The sequence below is a fragment of the Vulpes vulpes genome, chromosome 2, assembly GCF_048418805.1.
Source record: "Vulpes vulpes isolate BD-2025 chromosome 2, VulVul3, whole genome shotgun sequence".
Classification (NCBI taxonomy): Eukaryota; Metazoa; Chordata; class Mammalia; order Carnivora; family Canidae; genus Vulpes; species Vulpes vulpes.
In genome coordinates, this window is record NC_132781.1 from 34,641,341 (window position 1) to 34,667,126 (window position 25,786).

General features: G+C 35.7%; 2 protein-coding genes and 1 long non-coding RNA gene across 8 annotated transcripts in view; 2 read left to right on the forward strand and 1 right to left on the reverse strand.

The window, feature by feature from the left end:
• Positions 1-2,688, forward strand: part of INTS2 (integrator complex subunit 2) — a 52,005-nt gene extending 49,317 nt beyond the window's left edge. For all 6 annotated transcript variants that reach the window (XM_025996059.2, XM_025996058.2, XM_072747617.1 and 3 more), the window contains one exon: positions 612-2,688. In XM_025996059.2, the coding sequence (XP_025851844.1) occupies positions 612-781 (170 nt within the window). In that variant the 3' untranslated portion in view covers positions 782-2,688. The remainder of the gene's footprint in view (positions 1-611) is intronic.
• Positions 30-3,952, reverse strand: LOC140597791 (uncharacterized). Its single transcript, XR_011999728.1, has 2 exons — positions 3,698-3,952; positions 30-720 (listed from the first exon to the last, which is right to left on the reverse strand). It is a non-coding gene; the product is annotated as an uncharacterized lncRNA (long non-coding RNA).
• Positions 3,940-25,786, forward strand: part of BRIP1 (BRCA1 interacting DNA helicase 1) — a 182,436-nt gene continuing 160,589 nt past the window's right edge. Inside the window, exons 1-6 of the mRNA XM_025996062.2 lie at positions 3,940-4,459; positions 6,327-6,449; positions 8,247-8,358; positions 10,709-10,879; positions 18,176-18,303; positions 20,190-20,309. Of these exons, the coding sequence (XP_025851847.1) occupies positions 6,357-6,449; positions 8,247-8,358; positions 10,709-10,879; positions 18,176-18,303; positions 20,190-20,309 (624 nt within the window). The 5' untranslated portion in view covers positions 3,940-4,459; positions 6,327-6,356. The remainder of the gene's footprint in view (positions 4,460-6,326; positions 6,450-8,246; positions 8,359-10,708; positions 10,880-18,175; positions 18,304-20,189; positions 20,310-25,786) is intronic.

The following is a 25,786-nucleotide window of genomic DNA, read 5'->3' on the forward strand; positions in this document are numbered from 1 at the left end:
TCAAACAAAAGGCCAAACTCCTTTCTAGATTCCTTGCATTATTTCTTTTTTATAATACATTTATTTTTTATTGGTGTTCAATTTACCAACATACAGAATAACACCCAGTGCTCATCCCGTCAAGTGCCCCCCTCAGTGCCCGTCATCCAGTCACCCCCACCCCCTGCCCTCCTCCCCTTCCACCACCCCTAGTTCATTTCCCAGAGTTAGGAGTCTTTATGTTCTGTCTCCCTTTCTGATATTTCCCACACATTTCTTCTCCCTTCCCTTATATTCCCTTTCACTATTATTTATATTCCCCAAATGAATGAGAACATACACTGTTTGTCCTTCTCTGATTGACTTACTTCACTCAGCATAATACCCTCCAGTTCCATCCACGTTGAAGCAAATGGTGGGTATTTGTTGTTTCTAATGGCTGAGTAATATTCCATTGTATACATAAACCACATCTTCTTTATCCATTCATCTTTCGATGGACACCGAGACTCCTTCCACAGTTTGGCTGTTGTGGACATTGCTGCTATAAACATCGGGGTGCAGGTGTCCCGGCGTTTCATTGCATAGATTCCTTGCATTAATTAATTAATTAATTTTCCTTATGTTTTTAGGTCTTCAGCAAATAAAGGAGAAGCCAAGTGGATGGTCCGGTATCTGTAAAGATCCACTTTATAAAAATGGATCTGGGGACACTGGAAGTATGGATCCTGATGTACAGCTCTGTCATTGTATTGAAAGCACAATAATTGAAATAATAAACATGAGTGTTAGTGGAATTTAGAAAAAAAGTAAAAAAATGAAGCTGTTTGCTGCATATACTCAATTCAAATCTGCATCTTATAACAACTCTAACCTGAATGGGAACAATATCGTCTTGAAATCATTAAACAATTCAGTTCAACATGAGTATAATTTAGAACTCTCTTAAGGATTATGCTTGCTTGTATTTGATTGGCACTTCTTTGGATCTACTTTGCTGGTATGTTTATACTGTAGCAGTGGAGTGTTTTTTGTTTTTTTTCTATTGGGAGCACATTTAAGAAACTCATTACTAGAAAATGAATTTGGCCTTGTTTAGCTTTCGCGATGAAGAAACAGTGCCATGCCTTTAATTTCTTATAAAGATGAATCTCTGGGTAGCCCTAGTGTTTAAGGTCAGCTAGTAACAGTGTGACAATGATGCAATGATGAGATGGAGAAAAAGGGAAGGGAGAATTCAGGAAAAATTAGGAGTTTAAATACCCAATAGAAATCGCTAAAACTTGCAATGCAAGTAATAGTAATGTAAGGTAGAATTCTGCTTCTCTAGCAATAGTATTGAGAAGACTTTAAAAAAGGCAGATGGCTTTTTGTAAATGATTTCCATGGAATTACAGATGAGAATTTTAAGATTTTACATATTTGCTTCAATTTTTACTAATATGGAGACATATGTTTAAAGAGATATTTGAATAATTTGAAATTTTAAGATACTAATTTAAAAGTGTTTACAGAAACATCTTTGTGCAGAGAAGAATCTGAAAGGAGATCTCATTTAATTTTTTTTATAAGATTTATTTTTATAATGTTTTACTGACTTACCTAATGGTCAGTGGGGGGGAAATACATTGGTATGTAATTAAAGTTTAGAGCAGCGAAACAGGCTAGATTAAAGAGCCCTTGGTGTGCTATCAGGATTATAATTCACATCATAATTTTAGAAGATCTCTGAGTAAGAAAATATATATATAGTGTTTGGACCTCAGGAAAAATTTAAAAGTATGTAATGTACCATGTTGTTGAAGGATTTTGCATTTGTCTGTTAGTAACTTCCATTGATTAGGTAGATGCATTCAGGTAACCCATAATCCTAATTTTTTTCCTTAATTAAATATCCAATGTAGAAGTTATTTTCTTTGCTTTCTGAGATATGCCTGAGTGATACACACTCCTCACAACCACTCCCCCAGTCCCCTGCCTTGAAACAGACCTCTTCACTTGTAAAAGAAATTAGGTAGGCTAATAAGAAAGTGTGATTTTTAAGAAAAGAAATTTAACTTCAGTCTTCTCACTACATTACAGGCACATGTCAGTTTCCTCCTTTGTAAAACTTGATTACTACTGGCCCTACCTCATAAGGGTATTATATAAGAATTAATTTGTAACTGTTTCAAATCATGAAGTACACAGTATCCTAGATGATAGACTATTTATAACTTTTATTAGATGCTTAATGTTCAAGTAAGTAATTTTGATGCAAAAAGTAAAAACATACACTTAAAGAATACCATAAGAATTTTCATATTTTTAAACAAGGCAGTTTTATAAGTCTTTTAAGATTGAATACAACTGCTCCTGTTTTGTTTAGTTTAGTTTTTAAACTGAGGCTTTGAAATATTTTGTGTGAGTAGATAATCTCTAGGAGTTCAGAAAAGGTTGAAATATGTTTTCTAACTAAATGCAGTGCACATTCCTGGATCACTTTTCAAAGACTGGTCAAAACCTGCTGTGTTAAAATAACATATGCTGTTTTTCATCAGATTTGTTGATGATGTAAATAAATGTGTAAATATATTAGTAAATGTTAATATTCATGTATTTTAAGTTAAGGTTCTAAGATTTGTCACAATGTGATTTTTTTTATTCAAGTGAAAGATGTGTGCAGCTATTTTGAATATTGGTTTATAAACATTCATATTCTTTATCAAATGAACTTGCGGTTTTTTGTGTTTCATTTCACTGCTGCTGACTTGAAAGGGACATTTTGAGGGACTGGAGTCCAGGACTCTCTGGCTCCAGAATCTAGGTGTGTCCCTTTTCTATTATGCCATGTACATCAAATGACAATACAAGGTTAGAGTCGGTTGAGAGCCTTACGAATTTAGGAGAGGAAAATCAGAATAGTTTCCCTGGAGCAGTAACTTAAAAGATTAGATATTTTAAATATGTGTAAATGCAGAATAACAATTTGAAGTGTATTTTTACGGTCTTATTTTTATAAATTATCCCTCCACTGTCTTAACAGTAAGTTATGTTTTTTTGTACTTTCTCTTCATCTTTGCTTATACACACATATTGTCACATAATGGAATTTACAGTACCCAGTTAGAGTCTGCTTTTTTTTCATTTACTTTTATATGGTATTGTTTTTTGCAAGTTGTTTACTTTTTTATAATTATGGTTTATAGCAATTTATCTTTATAATTATTTTATTTGCTTCATGATGATTGAATTGATATAGCCATCTCCCTATTACTATACTGGGAAGTTTGTGATTTTTTTTTCAGTATTACAATAGGCAGTGTTATCAAATTGAAGTATTATTTTTCTTTCCTTTAGATTACTTATTTAGGATAAATTTCTGAGTCTGAGATGACTGAAGGGCAGAATTTATTTTTATGACTAAGTTTTGGCGTTTGGGGACTCTGTAGTAAAAGTGAAAGTGAGGCAAACAAATCAGCTCGCCTCCTGCTGCTCCCTCCTGCCGCACACCTCACTCTCAAACCAGTTTCTCGAATTTGTGAAAATGTCTCAGGTTTTGCTTTTGGGGGCACTAGTATTTTAGCCAAGTTTAGGCTATACAGAACTCTTTAAAAATAACAATTCAGAGAGATTAACCTAATTTTGAGAAAATTTAAGTGTACTTCTTAGCAACGGAGAATAAACTGGTCTCGGGAGGGACAGAAGGTGGATGAGCCTTAATAGAGGTAGAAGTTACCTGGTGCTGGAAGACCTTGCGAGCGTTTGTCTGGTTTAATTTGGTACCTGAGGATGCCTTGAAAGATATTATGAAATCTTGTCATCGAATCTTTTCGCCTGGTTTGGCTCAGTCTCGCAATTCCCGCCTCAATCTTTCCGATAGCGTGGCTACTTGTGAAGTTCGAATTTGAATTGCGTGGCACCGATGAATGCTCGGAGAACTCAGCAAGGTTTACAGAGGTGTTTCCTTTCTGTCTACAGCTTTTAAGACTAGAGACTTCGAGTTTCCAAGAAATCTTTGCACGACTTAAATCACCGGTTTCAAAAAGTCCAACGGAGAGAACTCTTTTCCTTTAAATCCCCAAAATTTGGGAGAGTCCTTCCCTCTTCAGTCGCTCGCCTTCCGGTGCCGCCAAGCGCCCTGGGTCCATTCATCTTGCGGAGGCTTCCATTGGATGTCAGAGTTCTCGTCCCCTGACCTTGCACCGGGATTGGCTACTTGAATCCTGATCGAGGCGGGTGATTGGTTGTCTGGGCTCATCCGGCGATTGGATGCCGGGAGTCGAGGGGGCGGGAGGCGGGAATTTGTCTGGGAGAGCGTTGTAGAGCGAGCGGACTCCTGCGGGCTGGAGCGGAAAGCCGAAGCCTCCCGCAGCCCGCTGAGGAAGAGAGAGAGGCGTGTGACCCTTTGCCAGCGCTCTGCTGTACTTGCGGATATCTGTTTCCTTTTCTCCCGTGAATCGGAGCCCAGTCAGTGGTGCTTCAGTTTTCCTCAGGACAGGCAAGTTTGTCTCCCGTGCGGGGGGAGAGCGCGAAGCCTGCCGGCGGAGTGCTTTCTGCTTTCACCCAAACTCCTCGCCGGCAGGTCGGGGTTGGCTGGATCACCAGGGCCTCTGGGATCTCACCCGGCTGCGGGAGGAGGGAGCCTGTCCTCCCCTCCCGGAGCCGAGGCCTGTTAGGATAGACGGCGGCCCGCGCTCACTCTTGGCGGCAGGGGGCGACGGCGGGAGGCGGATAGTTGTGTATTTTGGGTTTTGTTTGCTTTATTCCCTGTGCGGGGGAAGCTACCCCTTTTGAGATGCCTGTTGCCGCTACTGGGGCGGGGGATGGATTGATTTCCAGGTTATATCTGAGTAACTAGGCCAGCGCTGAGCTGTTAGTTCAGATTAAAGGGTTGGGTTCCCCCAAATCTCATTCTCAGAGCTGCACAGAAGTAAAAAATACTAGAACTGGAAAGTACCTTAGAGTAGTGGTCCTTTTGGAGCACATAGGCCATGGTTAAGGTTTTACTGGCTCTCTAATCTTTTGCGTTGCTATTTCAACCATCCCTCCATCCCCAGATTGAGTCTACTAAATTTTTTCACTATTACAAAGTGCTATCAATGTATATCACCCCCCCCCCCTTGAGTTATTTTTTTATGCATTTCTGGGAATGAGAAATTTATGGACTCTTTTCAGAAAAAAAAATGCAGTCGTGCGCAGAAACTTCTGTATGCAATAGGAAGAGATCTAGCAAGAGTTTCTGAATTTAATCTATTTTAGATTAAGAAAAGGTGGTTTAGAAAGAGGGAGATTAAAGTAGATCACTTCTGTTTTAGATACTAGAGTCTGTGCACATTTCTGTCCATTATGTTATTTTTTATTCTATTATTATTTTCAAAGGTTTTATTTATTTTTTTGAGAGAGAGAGAGAGAGAGCAAGAGAGCACAAGTAGGGGTAGCGGGAGAGGGAGAAGCAGCAGTTGGGGCTCCATCCCAGGATCCTGGGATCATGACCTGACCTGAAGGCAGACACTTAACCAACTGAGCCACCTAGGCACCCCTCTATTTTATTATTTTTTAAAGATTTTATTTATTTGAGAAAAAAAGATTTTATTTATTTGAGAGAGAATGAGCATGCGCAGAGGGAGAGGCAGAGGGACAAGCAGAGTCCCAGCTGACAAAGAGAGTCCCTGCGGGGCTAGATCCCAGGACCCTGAGATCTTGAACTGAGGTGAAGTGTGAAGCTTAGTGACTGAACCATCCAGGTGCCACAGGGTGCCTTATGTACACGTGGTATACAGACATTGTTATTTAATTCTGAACTCAGTGTCTGGCTAATTCTTGTGAAAACCCTATCAAATGAGTAGTATTATCTACATTTCACAGATGAAGAAATTAGCTCTGAGAGGTTAAGTGACTCACACAGAAAAATTCAAATTTAGATGTGCTTTAGTCCAAACTCACCTTTCCATTATACCCCCCTGACCCTTAAATACGAATTATTGGGAGCCTACTAAGTGTCAAGGCATTTTCTCTTTCAAAACAGTTTAAGTTAGGAGTTACTACAAATAAGGATCTTAGTCTAGAGAAGTGAAGAGACATGATCAAGGTAACATATCTGAGTTGTTTTCAGAACCTGGTCTAGAGTTATATTTTCTAACTCCTAGTCCACAGCTTTGGCATAGCAGTGATACAAATCCATACTTGTCAGATTCCAAGACATCCACTGTGATTTATAAGATGAGGACATTCTTTTACTTCCCCATTTGTTTTGTTTAAACATTTATTCCAATTTTTATTTCCAGACATCTGTTCTAGTGTTGGATATCTGTTTTTTTTTTTTTTGAATGGCATCGTTTCAATATTGATTTTCATTTCTGTTGCAGTTACGAATCTGAAGTAAATAGTAAAGCATAATGTCTTCATTGTGGTCTGAATATACAATTGGTGGGGTGAAGATTACCTTTCCTTATAAAGCTTACCCATCACAGCTTGCGATGATGAATTCTGTAAGTATCTTTTAATAGTTAATTTTTTAGTAAGATAGGTGCTTACAATTCATGAGACTGTTCATTTTTTTAGATGGTAAATGGATTGAAAATATTTGCCAGGTTCATTGAAGAACATCTAGCCTTAAAAAAAAAAAAAAAAGAACATCTAGCCTTTGGAAAATTAATACTGATCACTGCTAAACTGTATATTTCATGGTTATAATGGAGACAAAGAGAACATTCTGAAAAACATTCTTTTTCTCCCCCCCCTTTTTTAAAAAATATTTTATTTATTTATTCATGAGAGACACAGAGAGAGAGGCAGAGACATAGGCAGAGGGAGAAGCAGACTCATCGCAGAGAGCCCAAAGTGAGACCTAATCCCGGGTCTCCAGGATCACGCCCTGGGCCAGAGGTGGCGCCAAACCGACAAGCCACCCGGGCTGCCCTGAAAAACATTCTTAGCTCAGTTGGAACTTGTATTTACTTTGCAGAATTACTGTCTTTTTTTTTTTTTTTTTTTTAGATTTTATTTATTTGTTAGAGAGAGACAGCAGGGCAGGCAGGTAGGGGTAGAGGGAGAAACAGACTCCCCACAGAGCAGGGAGCCCAACTCTGGCTGTATCCTAGGACTTGAGGATCATTATCCCAGGCAAAGGCAGACACTTTATTGACTGAGCCACCCAGGCACCCCAGAATTACTGCTTTCTACAAAATATTTGCTATCTATTACACAGAACATACTGTTCAGTATATTTCTCATCATAATTTTTTGAGATAGTTGTCATATAGCAAATTAATATAAAAACTTAAGTAAATCAAATTTCCAACTTTGTTAAATCTGAATATTTTATATTTACTTTATACCTTGTTTGTGAGCAATAGAATATTACTTCACACATTTTTAAATGTTGCATAATAACATGATACTTTACTTACCTGCAGAAGTTGACATATTTTTTTTGCTTAATATTTTTAAGATGTAGGCCTGTTGATTGTTAATCCATTTTACTTGCTGTGTAGTATTCCATTATATGAATATATATCAGAATTTTTTTGTCCATTTTCCTTTTAATATACTTAAGTTGTTTACATTCTTTTTTTAGTTGTTTACATTCTTTAGCAATTATAAACAATGCTGCTATGAACTTTCTTTTTTTTTTTTTTTTAAATTTTATTTTATCTATTCATGAGAGACAGAGAGAGAGAGAGAGAGAGAGAGAGACATAGGCAAAGGGAGAAGCAGCCTCCATGAAGGGAGCCCAATGTGGGACTAGATCCCAGGACTCCAGGATCACCTGAGCTGAAGTCGGATGCTTAATCGCTGAGCCACCCAGGCATCCCTGCTATGAACTTTCTTATACAGGTTTCCTTGTGTTCATGTGGGAAAAGTTTGGGGTATATACATAAGACTGGACTTGATGGAGTTGGGTATCTTCAACTTTACTAGGAATTGTTAATTTCTTTACAGAGTGGTTAACAGTTTACACTCCCATGAGCAGTATCCTCCATTAAGTTTTCATCAAAGGTACTTATGTGCTATAATCTAATTTTATAACATGATTCAGCAACAAACTGCTTTTCTTTACTTCTTTTTTTGCTTGATATGTTTTTAAGGCCATAATAATTTTAGGGAGAGGTATAAAGGAATAAAGTCTAGGGTTAAGTAAGTATTGGTTCTCCCTCCTGCTATTGCTGTGTTTGTGGAAGTGCATTCTTACTTCTCATTGTTATTGTATTTATATCTGATGGAGAGAGATCCTAATGAAGTAAATTGTTCATTGATTTTTTTTGTTTTTGTTTTTGTGTCCATAGATTGTCAGAGGATTAAACAGTAAGCAACATTGTTTGTTGGAGAGTCCTACAGGAAGTGGGAAAAGCTTAGCCTTACTTTGTTCTACTTTAGCATGGCAACAGTCTCTTAGTGGTAAGTAGTTGGTTGATATCTTCAGGTTCTTTATTGGGAACAGAAAAAGATATTTTAATAAAGTACTTTTTATCCAGAATGACTCAACCATATTCTAGCAAATTTAAGTACATATTGTTTTTTAAATATTTCTTTATAAGTTATATATATTCTTTTAAAATTTTTTCTTAAGATTTTGATTTTTTACTTATTTATTTTAGAGAGAGCTAACAAGATAGAGCACAAGTAGGGGGAGTGGCAAAGGGAGAAACAGGTTTCCTGCTTGAGCAGGGAGCCTTTCAGCAGAGCTCAATCTTAGGATCCTGAGATCCTGACTTGAGCCAAAGACAGATGCTTGACACACCACCACTCAGGTGCCCCAAGTTACATATCTTCCAAAAGAATTTTTTTTTAATTTTTAATTTTTTATTTATGGTAGGCACACAGTGAGAGAGAGAGGCAGAGACATAGGCAGAGGGAGAAGCAGGCTCCATGCACCGGGAGCCCGACATAGGATTAAATCCCAGGTCCCCAGGATTGCGCCCTGGGCCAAAGGTAGGCGCCAAACTGCTGCACCACCCAGGGATCCCCCAAAAGAATTTTAACAGAGCAAAATATGTTCAGTTAATTCTAAAACAGTTTTGAACATAATATAGTCTTTTATTTGATGAATCAGAGTATATATAAGAATCTTGGAGTGCTTACTTATCATTATGAAAATGATTATGATAATTTGTATGTAAAAGATATGAGATGAGGCTGTCGTGATGCTAGTATTTCACAAGTAATTGCTTTGAGTAAATTGTTTAATATATTTGCTTATCTATCCCTTCCTCACAACATTAGACCATGGAATATGTAAAGAAAACATTCTAATTGATTTTTCTATTTGTTTAGATGCCAGATAAGCAAAAGTTTACTGTAATATTGTTTTCATAAACATGTATTATTTTCCATTACTTTTACTTTATTTGCTAACAAAGGCCTTGTAACATTTACTTTTATGAAAGACTAGCTAATACACTTAATGGGTCTGAAATACAGTTTTGGATATGTTTTAGTTACATAATTAGATGGGGATTTGACCTAAAGTACTAGGAAAATTTAAAGTTAACCACAGCGTATGTAGGTATGTATAAATGTATTTTCTTCTGTATGTGTGTGTGTGTGTGTGTATATATATATAGTATTCCATTATATGAATATACCATATATATATGTTTTTAAAAGGAAATGTGTGTGTAGCCCAGGTGGCTCAGTGGTTTAGCACCACCTTCAGCCCAGGGCGTGATCCTGGAGACCCGGGATCGAGTCCCCTGTTGGCTCCCTGCATGGAGCCTGCTTCTCCCTCTGCCTGTGTCTCTGCCTCTCCCTCTCTCTCTCTTTCTCTCTGTGTGTCTCATAAATAAATAAATAAAATCTTTAAAAAATAAAATAAAATAAAATAAAAGGAAATGTGCTACTGATAAGACTATTAAAAATAAAAAGTAAATATTTTATGACTTGTTTGTTTTGATTATTAATGATGTTACTCTTTGGGAAAAAATGGGATAATCTGTTAATAACTTAAAATTTTAATGAGAGACTGAAAATTAGAATTAGTGTTTATGTAGTACAGATGGGAAAATAATGTCAGTACTGTTCATAGAAAATAAATTAATTATTCACCTTTTTTTTAGTATCTATGAACTGTATTTATACATGTAGGCAATCACTTCTTGGCCTTTTGGGTAAGATCAAATGTAATATACATATAGGCACACAATGTAAACCTATTCTTATTATGTATTCTGTTTATTAAAAATTACTTGTTTTATTTAATTTGAATATTGACCTTAAAATATATTTTGATACATGTATCAGAACTGATATATCATGAAACATGTTTCTATTTGAAATAGATGTATAAAGTGGAAATGATTTAACCCTTATGTATTTACACTATTTAATATATTGAGCTTTCAGTTTCTTCAGGGAAATAGCAGTAATTAAGAATATCCTTTAGGTCTTTATTTTAATCTTTCCTACTTGATATTTTTATAAATGTCAGTATACATGAATACCTGAATGGTTAACATTATTAATCTTTGACTATTATTAATTTTTACAAATTATGTAAATTGATGATAACTTCTCTCTATATATTTCTGTCATTAAGTGTCTCTCTCTTGTTGTAATTTGATGTTGGAGATAAGTTGACTAACTTGCCCAGATCTGCCACTTGCTTTTCCAAGTTTAGCACTGAAAATATTGTATCTTAGAAAACCCCGCAGTGTTGAGCAAATTGGGTGGTTGCTTTCCCCAGTTGCAGAGGAAGATAAATGTTTTTTAAATGAGAAATATGACAACTTGAGATTCTTTCATTTTTTAGGGAAGCTAGTGGATGAAAGCTTAAGTAAAACTGAAGTATCATCATCATGTTGTTGTGCATGCCACTCAAAGAATTTTACAAACATTGACTTAAGCCAAGGAACTTCACATCATTTCAACAGTCCGAGTACACCACCTTCTGAAAGATATGACACTTCATCAACTTGTCAAGGTAGTTTATATTTTGCTTGGCTCTGTTGGTATCTGTAGTAGTCTTAAGTATTGCCGTTGTGAGACTTAATTAAGATAAATTTGTTTAGCCTGACTATGTATCTCCACCTAATTTCTCTGGAATTGTTTTTATTTATTTATTTATTTATTTATTTATTTATTTATTGGAATTATTTTTAGATAACACATAGAATAGTTAGATATACTTAGACCATTTTATTCTTGTCTTGATTTATAATTTATTTTGACATTTTGCTAGCTTAAATTTTTTTGAAGAGGGTAATGCACAATAAATGATATTTAGAAATTGATCTTATTTGTAGGCAGTATTATTAATTATATGTTAGGATTTTGGGGAGGTGCCTGATTGGCTCAGCTGGTTGGTTGTCCAACTCTTGGTTTCTGCTTAGGTAGTGATATCAGGGTTGTGGGATTGAACCTCTTGTCAGGCACTGTGCTAGGTGGGGAGACTGCTTGGGATTCTCTCTCCTTTCCCTCTTCCCCTTCCTCTACTTGCATACGCCCACATTCTCTCTCTCTCTCAAATAAATAAAATCTTAAAAAAAATTATATGTTAAAAAATTTTAAAACATACCGGTTTGTAAGACAAAATGTAATTTGTTTCATTTATTCATCATTATGAGTTTGCTGGAACTTCCGAGGCCAATAAATCTTATATGAGGCTTTTTTAAAAAATATACATTAGCTTTTTAAATTAAAGTATAGCTGACACATTACATTACTTACATTAGTTTCAGATGTACAACATAGTGATTCAACAAGTCTACACATTATTCTGTATTCACCACAAGTGTCTCTAGCGTACATCACCTTAATGCTATTACAGTGCCATTGACTATATTCCCTATGCTGTACCTTTTATCTCTGTGACTTACTCATTCTGTTCCTGGAAGCCTGTATCTTCCACTTCTCTCTGGCAACCATCAGTTTGTTCTCTGTATTTTGGGTCTATTTCTGCTTTTTGTTTATTCATTTGTTTTTTAGATTCCCCACATAAGTGAAATCATGTAGTATTTGTCTTTCACTGACTTATTTCACTTAACATAATACCCTCTAGGTCCATCCATGTTGTCACAAATGGCAAGAGTTCATCCTTTTTTTATGGCTGAATAGAGAATCAGGGATATTTTAAATATGATACTTAAGTAGTTCTTACTATATTTATTTAAGAGAAATATACTTAGAATATTCAAGATTATTAATTTTAAAAAATATTTCTTTATCTTTGAGTATATGGAAAGGATTAACCATTATTTACCTAAGCCAAAAACCTAGGACATGGGCAGCTCTGGTGGCTCAGTGGTTTAGCGCCGCCTTCTGCCCGGGGTGTGATTCTGGAGACCTGGGATGGAGTCCCACGTCGGGCTCCCTGCGTGGAGCCTGCTTCTCCCTCTGCCTGTGTCTCTGCTTCTCTCTCTGTGTGTCTCTCATAAATAAATAAATAAAATCTTTAAAAAAACAAAAACAAAAACAAAAAAACCTAGGACATGTTCTGTATGCTTTGTTCTTCCTTATTTCTCCATGCAAACCTCCACCTCCATTGATACCTCCTTAGTCCAAAGTGCCATCTCTTGTTCAGAGCATGTAATAACTTCTTTTCCTGCTTTTACTCAAGCAGCTTTTACCATCTGTTAATCACTGGCAGGAACAAAAGGGGTTGCCATGAATGACTTAAGTCTAAATAGTATCTACTTTTTTTTTTTTTAAGATTTTATTTATTTATTTGAGAGATAGTGAGTGGGGGAGGAGCAAGGGGAGAGGAGAGAATCTCAAGCAAACACCCTGCTGAGCATGGAGCCCCACGTGGGCTGAAATCAAGAGTCAGACACTAATTGACTGAGCCACCCAGGTGCCCCTAAATAGTATCCACTTCTAAAATCAAGGTTGGAGTTACCTACCTTTAAAAGACATGACTGTGTGTGGAGGAGGGTAGCTGCTTGAACTGAAGTATGATTCTGTTAAGAATGAGGAAGAAGTGGTTGAATACATGCTGGGGAGGTGGCCAGTAGTGTTGTCTATACTGTTTTGACCCTTAGTCCTTTTGGTTTTCTTTCTGTTCCTTAAGAGGGTCATGCTTTCTCTTGCCTCAGCACCTTTGCTTATTTTAGTGTTTCTTCTGAGGAAAGTCCCATCTTCAGTTTGTTATCCTGCATTTCCTTTAGGTCTCAGCTTAAATGTCGTTTCCTTGATGGAGCCATACTGACCTTTCTATCAGACTAGATTTGGTTTCCCTATTATATTTTGTCCTCTTATTGTGTACCTCTCCTTCTCATAGCACTTGTCACAGTTTGTATCTTCCATATGTCTGTATACATCATTTATCAAGCTCTGCTTCCTATAGCAGACTATATACACCGTGAGGTCAGGGACCATGTCAGTTTGCTTATCGTCATATCTTTAGTACCTAGCAGAGGGCCTGGCATATGGTAGGTGCTAGAAAAATATTTATTGTATGAATGAATGGAACTGACTTTTAGGTAATTATAAGAATCCTGGTTTATGTTTATACACAATCTGTAGTTTTTCAAAGATTTTATTTATTTATTTGAGAGAGAGAATGAGCATAAGCAGGCGGAGTGACAGAGGGAGAGGGAGAAGCAGGCTCCCGACCCAACAGGGAGCCTGATGCAGGGCTTGATCTCAGGACCCTGGGATTATGACCTTAGTTGAAGGCAGATGCTTAACCGACTGAGCCATCCAGACACCCCTACCACCTGTATTTTTTTAAATTTTATTTATTTATTCATGAGAAACACACAGAGAGAGGCAGAGACACAGGCAGAGAGAGAAGCAGGCTCCCTGCAGGGAGCCTGATGTGGGACTTGATCCCAGGACCCCAGGATCATGCCCTGAGCCAAAGACAGATGCTCGACCACGGAGCCACCCAGGCCTCCCCACCACCTGTATTTTTTAAAGAACAGCCTTATTGAAATATACTTGACATAACTATATATATAAATGATACACTTTGGTAAGTTTTGACATAGATGTACCTCCATTAAACTTTGACCAGCATCAAGATAGTGAACATGTCCATCACACCTTCAAAAGTTTTCTCATAAAAAAAAAAAAAAGTTTTCTCATGCCCCTTTGTTATCCCTCCTTCCCAGCCTTCCATGACTCACTCTTTCCAAACAACCACTGATTTGCTGTCATTGTAGTTTGCATTAGTTTGCATTTTTTTTAGTTTATTTAAATGCAATCATAGTTTATACACTTATTTTGTCTAGCTTCTTTCACTTAATTCTTTTGAAATTTATCCATGCTGCTGCATGTATCAACAGTTTGTTCCTTTTTATTGTTGAGTAATATTCTATTGTATGGTTATACTACAAATTGTTTATCCAGTCACCTATTGATATACTTGAGTTGTTCCTAGTTTTAAGCTGTTATTTATAAAGCTACTGTGAATATCTGTGTGTAAGTCTTTGTTATGGGCATGTGCTTTCATTTTTTTAGGGTAATTACCTAGAAATGAAATGACTAGATCACTTACGTGTAACTTCTTAAAACTTCCAAACTGTTTCCCAAAGTGGTTTTACCATTTTGCATTCCCACTAACAGTGGTTGGGAATTCCCATTTCTTTACATCCTTGTCAATACTTGTATGGTCAGGCTTTTTTACCATTCTAATAGGTACGTAGTGGTATCTCATTGTGGTTTTAATTTGCATTTCCCTAATCATTTATGACATTTGAACATCTTTTCATAATGCTTCTTAGCCATGTATATCTTTGATGAAATTCCTGTTCACATTTCTGTTTTTTTTTTATTGTTAAGTTTTGAGAATTCTGTGTATATTTTGAGTACAGACTTTTTAACCAAGTATGGTTTTAGCTTTTACTTAGTTTAAGATCTATTTCAAGTTAAATTTTGTATATCATGTGAGGTAGAGATCCAAGTTCATTTATTTTGCATGTGGATATCTAATTGTTTGGCACCATTTATTGAAAAAGTGATTTTAACCACTGCTTTGCCTTTGTGCCTTTGTAAAAATCAGTTGTCAATATATATGCAGCCTGCATTTTATTTTATTTTTTATTTTTAAATTTTTTTTGCAGCCTGCATTTTATTTTTTTTTATTTTTATTTTTTTATTTTTTATTTTTTATTTTTTATTTTTTTCAGCCTGCATTTTAATGTGATTGTGAGTTAAAGTTATTTAGAATAGTATCTTGAAGAATCAGATGGGATCAGGGATGTATTCTGATACTCTATACTTTTTAAGTAAGTCCCTTAATATGATACAACCTAAATACAGAAAAATATGCAGATAGTAAATGTATAAGCTTGATGAATTTTTGCAGAGTAAACACAATCCTGTAACTACACCCTAGATAAAAAACATAGAACATTACCTACAACATAGCAGCTCTCCCTAATTGCTATCCTCCCTTCTGTCACAATTGATAATTTTTACTTCTTTATAGGAATGGAATTATATATGCACTCTTGCACATTGTACTGTCTGCTTTTGCTTAATGTTGTATTTCTGAGATTCATTGGTGTTACTACATATAGGAGTAGTTTTGTAAATTACTTCTATAGTTTATTATTTGTTTTACAGTTGTTAGACATATGAGTGGTTTTTACTTTTGGTTATTAATGCTATTATGAATGTTCCTGTTTTTTTTTTTTTTTTTAAGATTTTATTTATTTATTCATAGAGACACAGCTAGAGAGAGAGAGAGAGGCAGAGACACAGGCAGAGGGAGAAGCAGGCACCATGCAGGGAGCCTGATGTGGGACTCGATCCCGGGTCTCCAGGATCACACCCTGGGCTGCAGGTGGCGCTAAACCGCTGCGCCACCGGGGCTGCCCGAATGTTCTTGTTCATTCTAGTGCAAATGGATATTTTTTATTTTATATTTACATATACATATACATATACATATATACACCTAGAAATGAGATTCCTGGTCAAAGTGTGTGCTTATGTTCAACTATAATAGATACCACTAACATTTTCCAAAGTGGTTGAACCAGTTTATTTTCCATGCTACCCTACATCTCGCAGTATTCGGACACAGGTCTTGATCCCACAACCTGAGATCATGACCTGAGCCAAAATCAAGAGTTGGTTGCCCGACTTAGTCATCCAGATGCCCCTGGAATATAGTGGTGTTTAAACTATGTTCCTGGGATCCCTGGGTGGCTCAGCGGTTTGGCGCCTGCCTTTGGCCTGGGGCGCGATCCTGGAGTCCTGGGATCGAGTCCCACGTTGGGCTCCCGGCATGGAGCCTGCTTCTCCCTCCTCCTGTGTCTCTGCCTCTCTCTCTCTCTCTCTCTCTCATAAATAAATAAATAAGTCTTAAAAAAAAAAAAACTATGTTCCTAAGAGTCATAGGAAAAAACATGGTTTGTAAGGCAAAGGGTACAATAAGTCAGGAAATTCTAGGTCTTTTATTCTGTTCTGGAAATTTTAAGCAATTTTTTTGTTTTTAAGATTTTATTTATTTGACAGAACACAAGCAGGGGAAGTGGCAGGCAGAGAGAAAGGGAGAAGCAGTAGGGAGCCCATACAATGCAGGGCTCCATCCCAGGATCATGACCTGAACTGAAGGCAGACACTTAACCGACTGAGCCATCCAGGCACTTCTTTTTTTTTTTTTTTTTTTCATCCAGGCACTTCTTAAGCAATATTATCTTTAAAAAACATAGTCCACTCAGAAAAAGTTTGAAAATGAATGCTGTGTGGCATAGATTTACTTCCGTGTTTTTATAGGCTTAGACTTAGTTTTTGAAAATACTATTGGACCTGCTTATAGGGCTTTCTTCTCTAATAGCCTATAAATCTTTTAAAGCCAGAGGCTGTTTCTTTTTCATTGTTATCCATAGTATCTGGAATTGTATGGACTCAGTAAAATAAATACTTGTTAAATGAATTCAAGCCCTGGGAATGGAGGGAATGTATAGAGAAGAGCTGAGAGGAAGGAAGGTACTTTTAAGAACACTTACATTTAGGGAAAATGAAAAACCAATGTGTAGGAGCAGTTAAGAAAAGTGTTACAGAAAATAAGAAAAAGGAAGTATGTTTATTGTATTTTAAGAAGACAGTGCTATTTCACTGTATCCCTCGAGGTTATGCTGATGGATTTTAGAGTCCAACAGCAGGCATCAGTCATATCCATGTTCTGCTTCTCAGAAGCTTTATGATATTGGGCATATTAACTTGACTTCTTTAAAACCTTAGTGTTCACACTTATTAATTGGATTAATATTTTTGATGATTAAGAGGTCATTAATCACCATAAAGGGCAGATAATAGGAGCTTGGTTTTATTGTATTTTTAAGTCTAAAGAACATATAGGGCAGCCCTGGTGGCCTGGCAGTTTAGCGCCACCTTTGGCGGGGGGTGTGATCCTGGAGACCCAGGATTGAGTCCCATGTCAGGCTCCCTGCATGGAGCCTGCTTCTCCCTCTGCCTGTGTCTCTGCTTCTCTCTCTGTGCCTGTCATGAATAAATAAATAAAAAATCTTAAAAAAAAATAACATATAGAAGCTTAGTGCAAAGGGACATTGAGACATTGTAGAGAAAGATTTTTATATACATGAAATACATTTTCTTGTGAGACTCGTAATTTTTAAACTATTAGCGGAAATGGTTTACAAAAGCATAAACCTATTGTATTGGAACTGGACTTTCCTATTTGTTTTTAAGTTGGAATGAGAATTTTATTTATTTTTTTAAGATTTTTATTTGACAAGAGAGCCTGCACATGCGCATGACCACGGGGAGCAGCAGGCAGAGGGAGAGGGTGAAGTAGGCTCCCCACTGAACAGAGACCCTGATGTGGACTTGATCCCAGAACCCTGGTATCATGACATGACCTGAAGGCAGACACTTAACCAGCTGAGCTAACCAAGCACCCAGAATTGGACTTTCCTATTGAAAGCATATTTCTCAAAATCTTGTATCTTTTTAAAGTAAACTCAGTGGTAAAGAAATGCTTTTAAATATGTCGAGCTTGGGATCCCTGGGTGGCGCAGCGGTTTAGCGCCTGCCTTTGGCCCAGGGCGCGATCCTGGAGACCCGGGATTGAATCCCACGTCGGGCTCCTGGTGCATGGAGCCTGCTTCTCCCTCTGCCTGTGTCTCTGCCTCTCTCTCTCTGTGTGACTATCATAAAAAAAAATATATATATATATGTCGAGCTTTTCATGTTTTAAAGTATGTTACGAAATTTTGAGAAATCTTAATTAATATCATCATTCTTATTTTTCCTGGAAAAATTGCCTAAGTTATTTATGCTAATTTTTTATGACTTCTTCTATAAGACTCTCCTGAGAAAACCACACTGGCTGCAAAGCTATCTGCCAAGAAACAGGCATCCATAAAAAGAGATGAAAATGATGATTTTCAAGTAGAGAAGAAAAGAATTCGACCCTTAGAAACCACACAGCAGGTAAACAATTTATTGGCAGTGAAATAATACCATTATTACTGCACACAGGAGCCAAGTATCAATCACGTTTTCAGTGGCACTTTACAATTTACTTGGGTCATATCATAGACATAAATGGTAAATTATTGTAACTTCATTTTATATAGTTATTCATTACAAAGGAGTTTATTATTATAGTAGATTATTCATAATATGTCTTTAAAGTGAAACTGCATGGTGCTTTTCCATATATGAGGAATTTGACAGTAAAATATTTACTAAAAGGCATATGTTGGTAATATAGATACTTTGTAGTTTTTAACTCCATTGTTTTTAAAAAGATGGCATTTTCTTTTGGCCAAAGTATCTTTGATATGAATATTTTTGTTACTGATAGTTTTAGTATAATGACAAAGTTTATTCTCATTTATTGAATTTTAATATCAATACATGATAAAATGTTTATTTCTAAAAAGTATTGAAAGACCTGAATTACTAAATATTTTATGTGAAATGTGTTTTTCATACATGAATACAGTGTTTTGTCTTCGAGATCATGGCAGTGAGGGAGGGAGATGGACAGCCTTAGTTACAAATAAAGAGACTAATATAATTAATTAGCATATCCTTTGTAGATTATATATTTCTAATTGAATATACTCAAAAAGTGTTTGTATTCTTATATAGTTTATTCTTATAATCTGTATTAACTTCCATAATTAAACCTTGGTTTTAGAGATAGAATGAACTAGTTTACTTTTGGAAAAGTACTGATTACAAATGAAGTATGAATATGTATAAATTTTCTTCTCCAGAATGTGTACGTAGAGTTGGATGTTGTGTAATAGGGCTCAACCTACAACATTTATTCCCTGACTTAATTCACTCATTTCTTTTTTGGTAGGAATGGGATTATCAATAGAAATGCTTTTTTTTTTTTCCTCTTCATAATTTAAGCAAATAGATTTTTGGCAAGTATGAAAAAGCATAGACACTTTGGAAAGAAAACTTAGTATTTATAGAGGAAATATAGTCAAATACAACTTGAATTATCAAAAATTTAGAAGATAATATTAATAATCAAATAATAGGGATCCCTGGGTGGCGCAGCGGTTTAGCGCTTGCCTTTGGCCGAGGGCGCGATCCTGGAGACCCGGGATCGAATCCCACATCGGGCTCCCGGGCATGGAGCCTGCTTCTCCCTCTGCCTGTGTCTCTGCCCCTCTCTCTCTTTCTCTCTCTGTGTGACCATCATAAATAATAAATAAAAAAAAATCAAATAATATATTCTATCTTGTAGGAAATCAGAATATTTACATTTAAAATTGTTATTCTGAGTTTTTTCGATTTACACATTTATTTATTAAAGATTTATTTATTTGAGAAAGACATAAAGTGTGGTAGGTGAGGGGCAAGGGGAGGAGAGAATCTTGAGCCCCACTCGCAGAGCTCCACTTAGGGCTCAACCCCATGACCCCAAGATGATGAATTGAGCCAAAACCAAGAATTGGACACTCAACTGACTGAGCCCCCCAGACGCCCATGAGTTTTTGCAATTTAGAATGAAGTTTTATTTTTATTTACTTTTGCTTTCCAATTAGATATTTAATTGGACTTTGCTATAATACTACACTTGATGTCCATATGATAGGACTATTTATGGGAAGATCATTTTACAATACTATAGTTTTAACACATGACTAAAGCTGTTTTGGTTAGGATTTGAGAAATATAAGGTGCTCATTTGTATTTTTAAAAATTATTTGGTTATTGCCAGTTAGAAATAGTCATCTTTTTTTTTTTTTAAATGCTGAAAACATATTGAAAACTGTTTTGATCTTTAAGAACAACTGGCCTGCTCAGACTTCTAGTTTACATTAAACTTCATTTTGGTTCTGTGTTTACAGATTAGAAAGCGTCATTGTTTTGAAAAGGAGGTACATCATGTGGATGCAAAAGTTGCTTCAGGAAAGACTACAAAACTCAACTCTCCATTAGAAAAGATAAACTCCTTTTCTCCACAAAATGTATGTATTTATTCCATTGAACAGTTTAAAGAGAGAAAATATGGAATTTGCTAAACTCATTAAAAAAAAAAGAATAATATAATGCAAAGAATAGTAGAAGGCAATTCAGAAATCCTGTAAGTGCTATGGGAAATGCTATTTTCTTTGTTCCCCTGTTTCCTCATTTTTAAAATGCAAGAATTGGACCAGAAAGAAATCTGAAGGATTTTTCCTCCTGTACATTCTAATGTTGTGGACTCTGCTTCCCTATAATTCTTTCAGTGTTCTTAGAGCAGGCACTTCTCAAGGAGCAGTTCCTTTCTAAAAAAAACCGCCTTGGCATTTACATTGATGGTGCAAAACAACAATAGGTAAAATTGTCAGAGCCCATCAAGATAGTGGTACCGGCTTGTTTTAATACTAGTTTTCTTTACCATCATTAATGCACAGTTTAAAAAAGCCGGTTTTACTTAAGAATATCCTTGATGAAGAGGTAAAAATTGCTAATTTTATTAAATTAGTAATAATTTAAGATTTTTAATATTCTGTGTGAAGAAGTGAGTGGTACTCAAAATGTTTTGCATAAAGGAATAGGATGATTGTCTTGAGGAAAAATATTTGTAGGATAGTGTGGATTGTTAGTTGAACTAGCCATTTTTTTTTTCATGGAACATCATTTTTACTTGAAAGACCAACTAACAGATGAACTCTGCTAATTCTTGAAAATAAGCAAAGTAAGCCTGATAAAATTTGAGTGAAAATCAGAATTTTGAAAAAATGTATATGCCACTGTGAGCTTGGCAGCTTTATGATACTTTTACTTACTTTCCTGATAATAATGGTGGTAATATTATAGAATGTGACTTTTGGGTATTGTATAATGAAATGTGCTAACACTTATAAGATCTGTAAAATCAGGGAACCAAATATTTTCTAAATGGCCTATACCTGATACTATAAAATAATGCCTGGAAAAGATCCTTTGTAAGTGCCAGATAGACCAGTGGACCTATTTTTTTCCCCTTCCCATCATCCCTAGGCATCCTGAGATTTTTTTTTTTTTCCCCAGTCACTATAGATCAGTTTTCATTTCCATAGTTTTATATAAATGGAATCATGCCTCATTTTTTAAAATTAAATTTAAGATACTGTGAATTTTACCTGTTGGGTGTTGGATGTTGTTATATATATATATACATTTGAGTTTTGTTCTGAGATGCAGTTAATTGGAATCAACTTGATCCTTTTGGGTCTGCTTTTAGGACTTGTTAGATGGGACCTGAGTAGAATTTAGTTGTGTATTACCTCAATAGAGGCTAGCTCCTTTGGAGTCCTCTATCTAATGCTCTGTGAATTGTTAGGTTTTCCAGTCTGGCTGGTGGGAATAGGCACTATTCTGTGCCCTGTGTGAGTGCCTCATCATTTCAAGTGGTTCTTTCCACTATCTTGGATGGTTTTCTCACTTACATGTACTGATCAATACTCTGCTAAATTTTTGAGAGGTCCCTTTACAGATCTCTGGAATTCATTCTTTGTGTAGCTCTATCTACCTTAGTTTGTTAACCTGAACTTTAGTCTTTCCTGACTTCCTGGACTGAAGAGCAATGTCTCTTCAACACAGGTTTGCTGAGCTTTATCTGGGTTCCCTTCTCCATAGCACAGCCTAGCTCTCTCAAGACAGTAAGCTTAGGCAATCATAGGGCCTATCTCATTTATTTTCTCTCTCAAGGATCACTCTTTTTTTTTTTTTTTTTTTTTAAGATTTTATTTATTTATCCATGAGAGACACACAGAGAGAGAGAGAGGCAGAGACACAGGCAGAGGGAGAAGCAGGCCCCATGGAGGAAACCCAACATGGGACTTGATCCCAGGTCTCCACGATCACGCCCTGGGCCAAAGGCAGCGCTAAACTGCTGGGCCACTGGGGCTGCTCAGGATCACTCTTTCTTACCTGATATCCTGTATCTTAAAAACTATTGCTTCAAATATTCTGTCTGTATTTTTAGTTTTTCAGGTGGAGAATGAAAAAACTCATTATGTGACAAATTCCAGAAATCCTTAGGTGGCTTATAAGTCTTTTGTTTATCTATATAGTCATAAGACCTTTATTAACTGTTTTCTTTTGCCCTCTCAGCTCATCCTCCCTCTTTTTTTTTTTTTTGACCAACTTCTGCTAATTCATCAAAAAGCTTTCTGTGACATCCTCACATTTGAGTTAGATTCTCATCTGAATGTTCCTTGTACTTCCAGATTTTTAATACTTACTATCTTCTCTGCAAGGCTCTAAGTTCCATTAAGGAAACAGCAGGTTCTCTAGTATATTGAGACATCCTTGAAGGCTGTGACTATTTTATTCGTCTTTATGTTCCAAGCACCTAGCTTTGTGGTAGGAGCCTAGTAAAGGCAGAGTGAATGAAAATTATATTCCCTGCCCCCAAAGAATCTTCCTTTAAATTCTTACAAATGCTAAATGGTGGAAAAGTTGTTGGTTATCTTCACAAAAGGCATATAGTTAGAGAAGTCGTCTCAGGAGCTTTTAATATTTAATTGTCAATAATAATATATGCTGTATGTTTGCCTGTCAGTGTTTCCTCCCTCATTTCGTTAACAGTGCCTTATTTTCATAGCTCTTAGTATTTCAATTTACCTACCTGTTTATTATCTATCTGCTCTGTTAGAATATAATGCCAGTCTTTTTCACATGTATCTCTAGTACCTAGAATAGCATATAGTGTTGCCTAATAAATATTTGTTAGTAGACCGTAGCATAGGCATATAATATTGTTATTCCCATTTTATAGATAAGGATACTCTGAGGAGTAAGTAAGCTTAATGTCACAAAGCTGGCAAATATTAGAGCTAATTCCTGCCTAAGCAGTATGATGCTCTAATCACTTTATTATACAGTCTCTCTAAAATACCTCTCAAATCCTGAAGTCATCTAAGCCAGATTCTCATACCAACATAAAGGAAAGAAATATAATGTAGAAGCCTCAAGAAGAAAGAAATCAAGCATAGAATAAACTATGATTGATAATAGCTAAAATAAGAGAAGTGGATTTTTTTTTTTAAAAGTGGAACCCAGATAAAGTTTGATCGTTTTTTTGTTGTTGTTGTTGTTTATTTATTTAGAGAGTGTGTGCACATGCAAGCTAGTAGATGGGGAAAGAAGTGGAGGTTGGGGAGGTGTGGTCCGGGAGGGAGAGAATCTTAAACAGGCTCCACGCCCGATGTGGAGTCCAAGCTGGAGCTTGACCTCATGACCCTCAGATGATCTGAACCAAAATCAAGAGTCAGACACATAACTGACTAAGCCACCCAGGCATCCCTAGAAAGTGGATTTTATTTATTTTTAATTTTTTTTTATTTTTTAGAAAGTGGATTTTAAAATTTTGTTTTGTTTTTATTGGTTAAGAGAATGAACTTGAATCAGATTACCTGGGTTTTAATCACAGCTCTGCTCTTTACTACCTGTGTAACCTTGAAGTTTTTAAACTATTGCTACTTTAATGTCCCCGTTTGTTAAATGGAGATAGTAATAGTACCTATCTCACAGTGCTATTATGAGGATTAAATAGGTTAATATTTATAAAGTGGTTAGAGTATACCTGGCACATTTTAGAGCTTATTAAGTGGTAAGTGGTAGTAGAAGTAGCAGCAATAGGGATAGTAGTAGCAGCAAATGGTTACATATTTGTGTGCTGCTAATAAAGATTATATAATATTGATTAATATTACATATATAGTTATCTTTAAATGCTACTAAAGTACATGATACAGTATTGATTGATAATAATTTTGAGGAATTAGTTTTATAATTAAGTAACAAATTCTTTTAATATTTGTTAAGGATGTCTATAGCTGAACCTGTTTATAGTTTAGACCACTTGTCAGCAGAGTTTCTGGCTAGGTACCTTAATTTTAAGCCAAGTGCTTTGATTTCGCCTCTCTTGGTTATGTGCTATATTAATCATTTAATGTGGTCTTCTTATTGGCAAGGTATGATTGTATTTATATGTATATATCCATATCTTTATATTGGTTTTATTTTTTAAACCAGAATTTATAAGTTTTGTTTCCTTGGCTATATGTGGCATAACTATATTGCTGTAGAAATGGAATATTTGTCATACATGGGTGATTTATTATTTATGAGACTAAAGGTTTCTGATGATTTCTCATAAGTTTGAAGATTGTTAAACAAACTAAATTTCTCAATTAAATCTAGTAACTCAAATGATAACATTTCACTAGTGTTAGAACTTTTGTTTATAAGAAGTTAAAAGTGGTATATGCCTTACTGATTCAACACATATATAAAGTATATTTATCATTACCAAAGTACTTTTGCAATGACAGAAAGACCATATGGTTGAGCTCTAATACTTGTTCTTTTTTTATAGTTTGTAGTAAAAAACATGTATATATAAAGTAATTTTAGGTACTTGCTGAATGGTTAGGGAAAAACTCACAAATACTTAGGTAAAGGGATCTGTATTTTCAATGTTACTTTTTCTTCCTAACAAAATTAGAATAAGCAGTTAAAATAGAAATATAATCAGTACAAAATATAAAATTGTAATTAATATTTTCATAAATTGTTGGTAAATTTTAGTAAATTGTTAAGAAAACCTGTAGGTTTGTGTGTGGATTTTTTTTTAAAAAAGATTTTATTTATTCATTTGAGAGAGAGAGAGAGCAGGAGGAAGGGCAGGGGGAAAAGGGGAAAGAGAATCCCAAGCAGATTCTGAGCTGAGCGTGGAGCCTGATGTGGGATTTGATCTCATGACCCTGCGATATGATGTGAATTGAAACCAAGAGTTGAACACTTACCTGACTGAGCCACTCAGGCACTCTAGTGTAGATTTGTGTGGTTTGCTGTCCTCTTAATTTTAAAAGTGGATGGTAGCATTTTTAGTGTAAATCTCTTGGTTTTTCAAAGAGCCAGGACTGATTCTTTCCATGGATATAAGAAAGAATAATGGAGATATAAGTAGTGATAATTTATTTAAAGAAAGAATTTTTGAGTTTAGAAGTATTTTTTTCTATTAGAACTTACTTTGCTTCTGGTATAACATTTCTTCTCTCATTTTTTTCTTTTGAATAGAGGTATAATTGATATTTTCAGGTATATACATAATGATTTGATATTTGTATACATTTTGAAATGATCACAGTAAGTCTAGTTAACATCTGTCACTTATTATAGTTAGAAAATGTTTTTTCTTGTGATGAGAACTTTCAAGATTTACTTTCTTAGTAACTTTCAAATATAAAATACATGTCAACTATGGTCACCATGCTGTACATTACATCTTCATGACTTATTTTATAACTGGAAGTTTTTGTCTTTTACTTCCTTCACGCATTTCCCCCACCCCACTCCTTGCCTCTGGCAACCACCAGTCTGTTCTCTATGAGCTTTTTTGTGTGTGTGTTTTTGGTTTTTTAGATTTTACAAATAAGCAAGATCATGCTGTATTTGTCTTTCTTTGTCA